Source organism: Dendrobates tinctorius, unplaced genomic scaffold (genome assembly GCF_039654945.1).
Source record: "Dendrobates tinctorius isolate UK_male_01 unplaced genomic scaffold, ASM3965494v1 ptg000093l, whole genome shotgun sequence".
NCBI classification, from domain to species: domain Eukaryota; kingdom Metazoa; phylum Chordata; class Amphibia; order Anura; family Dendrobatidae; genus Dendrobates; species Dendrobates tinctorius.
Genome location: NW_027361761.1, coordinates 14,112,695 through 14,121,949, shown reverse-complemented (window position 1 = coordinate 14,121,949; position 9,255 = coordinate 14,112,695). Strand labels below are relative to the sequence as shown.

Below are 9,255 nucleotides of genomic sequence, written 5' to 3'. Positions count from 1 at the left end.
TCGGTGACCCCTCCTCAAGGGGGGGTACTGTTGTGAATTCCCTGGATCTGACTTCTGAGTTGGGGCTCCCTCTGGTGGTTACTGTGGGTAGTGGAGCTGGCCGGATTGAAAGTCTGCCACCTGACGAAGATGATTGGAAATCAGGGGTTACTGACTGGGAGGATATAAGTGAGCAGGCTTCCCTCAGTGGTTGCTGGTGATTAGTTCTTCTTGTGCATCTTGAGGTCTGCTGTCTCCTGCCTTATCCTACATTTTCAGTTAAGTTGTTCATTTGCTAATCCTTTGCATCTGATCTGTTTTTGACTCTTTCTGCTTTGCTGTGATGGTTCAGCATGCTCTCTGCTGGGGCTGTGCTGGACCCCGCTCCATATGTTACAGCTTGTGTCATTTTGTTCAGTCCCCTGTTATGTTAGTCTCTTTTGCTTTGCTGCCAGTTCACACCAGAATGCTGATATAGTGGGGGAGATGTCATGAGACCTCAGTGTTTTTTGTACATCAGACGTGTTGGATTTCTTTAGGGTTTTTGCATGATTGCAGACAGTGTCTTTCCTGCCCTATTCAGACAGTATGGGCCCCAGCATTTGCTCAGTCTATTTTCTGCCTGTGTTTGTACCTCATCTTGTCTCACTGACAATATATGTTTGGGGCTATCTATTTCTTTGGGGTTCTACTCCCGGGCAGTTTAGATTTCACCTTTCTTGCTTTAGGCTTAATTAGTTCTCTGGCTGTGCCGAGGCGTCTAGGGCATCATAGGTACGCTCCACGGCTACTGTTAGTTGTGTTGCTAGGACTAGGGGTCCGCAATCTGCTAAGCGACCAACCTATCTGGTTTCCTGGTGGCCATCCTATTTCTACCATCCTCCTCGGTGACCTATTCAAAACAGATGTCCTTTTACCTTCAATTTTTAGTATCCCCATAAATGCAGCGAATGTCAACCTTCCTCCTGGGATCAGATGGAGAAGAAATGGGACTCTTATGAGGGTCACCAAACTCCCTGAGTCTAGCAGTCCAATTACTTACCAACCATTTACTTTACTGGGACAAGATTGATGACTCTCTCTGGGTGGACAGTTCACACTTCAGGACAGAAATGCATAACTTGAACAGCGGCATCCTAGGCTACAGTCCATTTGCACAGAGGTCAGGGTGGCTATATCATCTGGACCATAAAATTTCCAGCATATAATATTGCCAGGAATGACCTTCAGCATTACATCCCCATCCCTTTGAAGCTTGGACACCATACCCCCTTTTGGGTCTCTGCCCCCTGTTGGGACCCACAGTATGGAATAGGCTGCTTTTCCAAGGAACCCTCAACCCCCTAATACCTCTCAACCAGTCAGGCCAGTTCATTGGTGTTCTGGAGATCACCCAGGGCAATCCAAGTCTTCTTCTTAAAGGAATGCACAAATCGGTCAATCACAACTTGCTCTACCATCTGCGCAGGGGTAGAGTACTCTGGCTGCAACTGCTTTTGCACCAGATTCAATAGATCAAACATTTTGGTATGAGGGGATTTGTCACGTTGATACGCCCAGTGATGGACCCGCTGTGACCTGACAGTCATCGTCACCCCCAAGCGTGCCAACATTTCAGTTTTTAGCTTGAAAATAGCAATCCGCTGAACCTACGATCAGCAGATAGCTACCACATGTGTATGAGAACGTAGACCACCAATCTGAAATTCCTCTGCAGCATCACCCCAGGTCTGTGCTATTCATGGACATGTTGGGTCCTCCAGTCAGTCAAATTTAATTTGTAGCTGAACTCTGTTATGGGAAAACTTTGCTCCATGGCACCGCAAATCTCAAAGAAAACAATTTCTTGGCCCGAATATCTGGGCGGGTTGTAAATATCACATCACATTTTCGATGTTATATAATGTGAATCAGAACTGGAAAATCACACTGAAGAGCAGGATCCAGTCGGGGACATTTCATTACAACGTACAGTAAGCATAAATGTAGATATTAATAGATGTAGGTATTCTGTGTAAATAAGAGAAAGAAAAATAAAGAAAGACATGCAATCGATAGATCATAGATAGATAGATACTAGAAAGATACATAGAATAGATAGATAGATGTTTGCACATTTACTGTATATCTTTCTATTTGTCTTTCTACAGAAACCCTTCCTGGCATTATGATCCCATCTGATCCCTTCACACTGGTTCTGTCTATTATTTTGTGTCTTTTTTTTGTTCTGTTTTTCTTTGGACGTAAAAAAAATGCTTATAATTTGCCCCCCGGACCTCGACCGCTACCAATCATTGGAAATCTGCACATTCTAGACATGAAGAGACCATATCTGACAATGCACGAGGTAACATTCAGTATATTGACTACATTATCCAAAACGGTTATGATTCTACTGCCTGGAAGGAATGGGAATGTAATAAGCCTCATAATGAAGAGAGTAAATATTTAGAAGGGCTTCTTTATTGTAGACTTTCTTCATATAGCATACTTGGCTTGAGTATATATACTGTATATACACTGCTCAAAAAAAGGGAACCCTAGACACTCTTACTGAGCAGACACATGGATGTTAGTGACCTTCCTATCATTTCTACCTGTTGTTTATTCCATTGGCACAACAGCAAGAGAAATTGAATCACATTTTATGTATATATGGCTATCAGTCATTGTACAGGAGGAGGAGGTGAGCTGTGATATCATCTATTGTGAATGGGGGGATCTTGTGTTATGTGTGGTCTCTGATTGTCTAGTTATCAGTTATTGTACTGTAGGGGGAGGAGGTGATCTATGACATTAGATTATCAGTCATTGTGCAGGAGGGGAAGGAGGTTAGCTGTGACATCACCTGCTGTGAATTGTGAATCTTGGATTGTCTGGTTATAAGTCATTGTAGAGGAGGTGGGAGGAGGTGAGCTCTGACATCACATGTTGAGATTCTCTGGTTATCTACTGTATATAGAGGTATTATCAGACATTGTACAGTAGGAGGAGGAGGTGAGCTGTGATATCACCTGTTGTTAATCTCAGGTTATCTACTGTATATAGAGGTGTTATCAGTCATTGTACAGTAGGGGGAGGTGAGCTGTGATATCATTTATCTTGAATAGTGGATCTTGTGTTATCTACCATATTTATAAGTGTTATATATATTTACACATCCAACTGGTTCCAACTAATATTAGAAATGACTGGGAAATATGGAATGGGAAAACAGGAGAGAAAAACAGGAGACAACAGGTCATGAGTTTACATGTAAGTCATAGGATATTATAGACCCTATTTATCATTTGTGATTTATTGAAGTCATTAGTCTTGAGATATTCGCTGATGTTCTCAAATTGGGGAACATTGTCCATGAATTTTGTGCAAAAAAAGAAAAAAAAAAAAATGTCTTTATTTTTGTCTTTAACCATTTTTGGTTACTTTTCATCAGCACAAATCACAAATCCTTTAAATAGGTTTCGAAAAACTCATCCAGAAATCATACTCCAGATGGTAGCAGGAGTGAGACGCTTGCCCCCTCAAAAAAATGGCGACATTCGGCAGATGTCGCTTTTCATGAATTTGTGTATAACATTTCGATAAGTAAATCTGTTGAGGAAAAATAATTGAAAAAAAGGCTTAAGAAAAAGAAATAGAACTTAGAGGGCTGCAAAATGTATAGAGAATAAGGCGCAAAACAAAAGCCACTAAAAAGAAACTAATTACTCCAGAGATATAGAGAAACAGCAATGATGAAAGGGGATCGTGAGATTTATTCTTAATGCATTTGTTCCATTTTTACTCTGGTTTTCAGTTTTATTACCTGTTTTTCCGTATTCTTGAATTTGTGCCTTTTTTATGTTCACACTGGGCGTTTTTGCTGCTTTTTTTTTTCTGCGGCAAAACCTGATTTCTTGGCTGCGGCAAAAATGCAGGTTTAGGTGTGTTTTTTGGTGCAGATTTGGTGCGATTTTTGTATCTTTGTCCATGCTAATGTCCATGACTTTTCTGCAGAAAAAACAAATAATGATCCCTGCATTTTTGCTACTTTTTAGCTGCGTTTTTTTCAACACCCATTCAAGCCAATGGGTGAAAAATGCTGCAAAAACGCTGAAAGAAGTGACATACTCTACGTCCAGAAAAAGCACAAAATCCTGATGTCAAAAAAAGAAAACAACGTGTGTGCATGAGATTTCTGAAATCTCGTCGTGTAACTGCTTTGTTGCCAGCTTGTACCCCAAACCCGAATCTTTCTCAGCAGATTTCTTATTAACTAAAAACTATTTTTCCTTTAATAAAGAATTCTAGATCCAGAAAAGAGGCATCAGTATAGGGGGGGATTTACCCCATCACTGGTAAATCCCACAGTGGCCCTATGGGAAGAAAAATATATGTTTTCTACTATGAACCCATATTATGGAAAACTCCAGTGGACGGGCAGATATATTGCTGATTTTTTGTTTGTTTGGAGGTGGAGTGAGGAGGAAGCAAAATAGTTTGTACAGTATATCAATACTAATACTTACAATCTGAATTTTACATATACATACACCAAATATAAAATCAACTTCCTAGATGTTACTTTGTCAGTGGAGAAAGACAAGAATAAAGTTCTCATCACCCCCTTTCAGGAAAGACACAGACAGCAATACGATTCTTAGAGCAAGTTCATCCTGCCCATGTAGTGAGTAATATTCCCAAGGGAGAATTTATAAGAACAAAGAGAAATTGATCAATTACAGCTGTATTAGATAACGAAATGGATATAGTGCAAAACCGTTTAGTGGACAGAGGATGATAATAATAATAATAATAATAATAATAATAATAATTTTATTTCTATAGCGCCAACATATTCCGCAGCACTTTACATTATAGAGGGGACTTGTACAGACAATGGACATTACAGCATAGCAATAAACACATAGATCAAAACAGATACCAAGAGGAATGAGGGCCCTGCTCACAAGCTTAAAAATCTATAAGGGAAAAGGGGAGACACGAAAGGTGGATGGTAACAATTGCCTTCATTGTTTTTATTGTTTGGACCAGCCATAGTGTAAGAATCGGGTGTTCCTGTTGCTGCATGAACCAGTGAACAGTCTAAATATGTAACAGTACAGACACAGAGGGCTATTAAGTGCAAAAAGCGTGTGAGAACATGGTTCGAGGAACCTAATGTCAGAGACACCGCACTACACTTGCTGATAGAGCCAGTGCGCGTGTCCTGAGTACAGAAGCAGTGCTAAAAGATACCTGTGGAGCGGGCAGCAGAGGTGACAATGCGTGCTTCAAGCTAATAGTGTCAGGGTACAGTCAGCGCTGGAAAGTAAAGAGGCACGGGACCTGCGGACACTGAAAATGAACAAGCTTGCACAGGACCTATGGTCATGTGACTGCAAGGGGGCGTGGCTTAGCGTCCTGCTTTCAGATATGACAGGACACCATACAACAACTCAGAGTCAGGCAAAACGGAGGTCACAACAGTACGGGCAAAAGAGGCACAGGAGGGACAAACAGATGGGTAGTCAGACAAAGCCAAAGGTCATACACAAGAGGGCAACGTAGTACCAAGGGGACAAGCAGAGAGAAATCGGGTCACAACCAGAGAGTCATACACGAGGGGTAGCGCAGTACAAGAGGGTCAGGCAGAACTCGTAACAGGGACAGAACCAGATCACAACCAAGCAGGCAACAAGTTATCAGGCACAAGGCATACAAGAGGTCACTTAACTCAGCCGAGGGCAGGAGTATGACTGACACCGGACCCATGTCCAGTGAGCACTAAATAGCCTCCTTCTTCCAGAGAGAGGCAGCACAATTAACCCATAGTCTAACCAGGACGGGTCAAAGCGAAATCCCGTCCTGGATCATGACACCTGGTTATGGTAAAAAATTTTGAAATGAGCCACACAAGGATATTTAGGTTAATGCGTTGAGGAGATAGGCCAGTCTGAACAAATGAGTTTTTAAGGCACACTTAAAACTGTGGGGATTAATAGTACTAGCCTGGGTTGTGTATTCCAAAGAATTGGCGCGGCATATGAAAAGTCTTGGAGACGGGAGTGGGAGGTTCTGATTAATGAGGATGTTAACCTCAGGTTATTTGCAGAATGGAGGGCACGGGTAGGGTGGTAGGCTGAGATAAGGGAGGAGATGTAGGGTGTTGCTGAGCCATGGAGATCTTTGAGGGTGAGGGCAATAAGTTTGTACTGGATTCTGGAGTAGATGGGTAGCCAGTGTAAGGACTGGCATAAGGTAGAGTCATCGGTATAACGATTGGTGAGGAATATGATCCTGGCTACAGTATTCAGGACAGATTGGAGAGGGGAGAGTTTGGTAAGAGGGAGACCGATTAGTAGAGAGTTACAATAGTCCAGACGAGAATGAATAAGAGAAACAGTAAGAGTTTTTGCAGAGTCGAAAGTAAGAAAGGGTCGAATTCTAGAAATATTTTTGAGGTGCAGATGACAAGAGCGAGCCAGTGACCGGATGTGGGGGGTGAATGAAAACTCTGAATCAAGTATAACCCCAAGACAGCGGGCATGTTGCTGGGACGTAATGGTGGAACCACACACGGAAATGGCAATGTTGGAAATATGTAGGTTAGTAGAGGGAGGAAACACGAGGAGATCAGTTTTTGACAGGTTCAGTTTCAGATATAGTGAGGACATTGATGTTAGACACAGAGTTTAGACAATCGCCGGTGTTATCTAAAAAGGCTGGCGTGATATCAGGAGAAGAAGTGTATAATTGGGTGTCATCAGCATAGAGATGGTACTGGAAACCAAATCTACTGATTGTTTGACCAATAGGGATAGAGGAAATAAACGAAGAACACTAGAACACTAGAACACTAGAAAAAGTAAAAAAAGATGTGATGTTGGCAAATAGAGAGAATCTTATTGCAAACAAAACCAAAGACAAACTGGGAGACAATAAGAATATCACATTTAGTACACATTATAGCACAAAGTATGAGATTACAAAAATCATTAAAAGGAATCTGTCAGCCCTTTTTTGGACTATGAGCTGCCGGCATCGACATTAGGGGCTTAAAGTAAAAATGATTTTTTTTTTTTGCAAATCTCCAAAAATTTTTCACCACGTTAAAAAAAAAAAACACAAAAAACTAGACATTTTTGGTGTCTACCTACTCGTACTGACCTTGAAAATCATATTGCCTGGTCACTTTTACCATATCGTAAACATGGTAACGAAAGAAACCATATAAAAATAATTGTGGAATTGCCCTTGTTTTCCAATTTCAATGCACTTGGAATTTTTTTCCCACCTTTCAGTGCATCACATGATAAAATGAATGATGCAATTTCAAAGTACAGATCACCCCGCAAAAAACAACACAGTGTGTCATGTGCACCCCAATAAGTGTGTCCTGGGTGAAACTGTAGAGCAATAGAGCACTAGTTAATGCAACACGCCTCATACATCCATGTGACAAAAATTGAGGCATTTTAGGCCAACTTCCCTTTTTTTGGCAGTCTGTCACTCTCGTTATATCCAGCAGTCTTTTTTATCCAAAAAATAAAAAAAAAATTATGCAGTCTGTTATTTCAGGCTGAGGCCTGGTGCATCTGTGGTGGAAAAATCTTCACTTTGCAGGCATACTGATCACATATACGGTAATTTTTCTCGAAAAAAATCCATTTGTATTGAGCTTTTCAAATATTTCAGTAGTCCATTTAAAATGGGCAAGGCAAGGGGCAAGGGACGGGGAAGTGGATATGATGCTGTGGTGCTTGCAGAGGACGAGGCCGTGGCCAAGCTGAAAGTGGGCAACAGCAAAGACCCACATCTTCGTGCTCAACCTTCCTATCCCAGTTACTAGGGGACCACAGCACACCACTATTGAAGCCAGAGCAGTGTGAAACAGTTCTTGGTTGGATAGCGGATAATGCTTCGAGTCAGTTAGCCACCACCACCACCACCACAACCACCTCCATGTCTTCCACACGTTCAAGTCTGAGTAGCCGTGAGTGTGGACCGGATATTGCACACTCAGATCCTCCTTCCTCCCACCATACCGAGTGCCCTGAGACAACTGATCCCACACTCGGACACTCCGAAGAGCTAATCAGTTTTCCATTTGAGCAGCCATGGTCACAAGAGATAGACGATGATGAGACACAATTGGCACTTGCTGATTATTGTCATATGTTTTACTGCAGGGTATTTTTGCACACGTGTTATTCTGTGCTTTCTTTTTGTGTTTCAGTCAGTGGGTGGTGTGAACACTGTCTGACCGACTTGTTCACATTTGTGCATGTCACATGTGTTTTTAATTTGTGTTTAACAATTGGCAGAAAGTCAGTGTGGAAGACGTGGTGGTGGATGACATAGTGACTGACTCATCCTGGCAGGAGGACATGCAGAGCGAGGCCAGCAGCACTCATGGGGAAGAAGGCATATTACCCAAACAGGCAGGAAGCAGGAAGAAGCAGTGTGGTTGTCGCAGACAGAAGGCATGCATCCATTCCCCGTAACACCAACAGGACAGAAGTTGCCATTCCAACTGTTAGATCTCCCTTAGTCTGGTTATTTTTTAAAGACTCTGCCAATAACCCTGAAGAGGCCATTTGCAGCACTTGCCATGCCCGCATCAGCAGGGGTAGCAAAACTACCAGCCTGACCACCTACAGCATGATTAGGCACATGGCAGCAAAGCACTCGACTTTGTGGGCCGAACCCCAGGCTCCAGGAACACTGTCTGCAGATGACAACACTGCTTATTCCACTTTTTTGCGTACAAGCCAATCCCCAGTTCACCATGCCTGTGAAGATGTCTCGGGTCCTGCACCTGTTGTTGCCCACAGTCAACTAGCACCATCATCAAGCCCATCCACGTCCTTGTCCCAGCCCAGCCTTCAGGTGTCTATACCCCAGTTATTGGAACACCAGAGGAAATACCCAGCCAATGCCCCACAGGCCACAGTACTTAATTTGCACATTTCTCGTCTGCTTGCGCTCTAAGTGTTGCCTTTTAGGCTCGTTGAGATGGAAGCTTTCTGCAACCTGATGGCGGCGGACGTCCCAAGGTACTCTGTCTCCATTCACCACTATTTCTCCCATTGTGCTGTACCGGCATTACACAAGTATGTGTCCCACAACATTACCCTTGCCCTCAACAATGCTGTTACTGGGAAAGTCCACCTAACCACGGACACGTGGACAAGTGCCTGTGTGCAGGGATGGTACGTATCACTGACGGCACACTGGGTTAACATAGTGGAAGCCTGGATCCAGTTGGACCTTGGGATGGAACACATCCTC

At 42.7% G+C, this 9,255-nt stretch overlaps 1 protein-coding gene across 4 annotated transcripts in view; it reads left to right on the top strand.

Annotated features, from left to right (window-relative positions):
• Positions 1-1,842: 1,842 nt before the first annotated feature.
• LOC141098567 (cytochrome P450 2K1-like) overlaps positions 1,843-9,255 on the top strand; it is a 67,993-nt gene continuing 60,580 nt past the window's right edge. For 2 of the 4 annotated variants that reach the window (XR_012234285.1, XM_073586470.1), the window contains exons 1-2: positions 1,843-1,947; positions 2,130-2,326. Coding sequence is in view for 3 of the 4 variants with exons in the window: in XM_073586470.1 (XP_073442571.1) it covers positions 2,147-2,326 (180 nt within the window). In the remaining variant the exon portion in view is untranslated. Of the gene's footprint in view, positions 1,953-2,129; positions 2,327-9,255 lie in introns of all 4 variants that reach the window. The other 2 variants (XM_073586471.1, XM_073586472.1) reach the window with 2 other exon arrangements.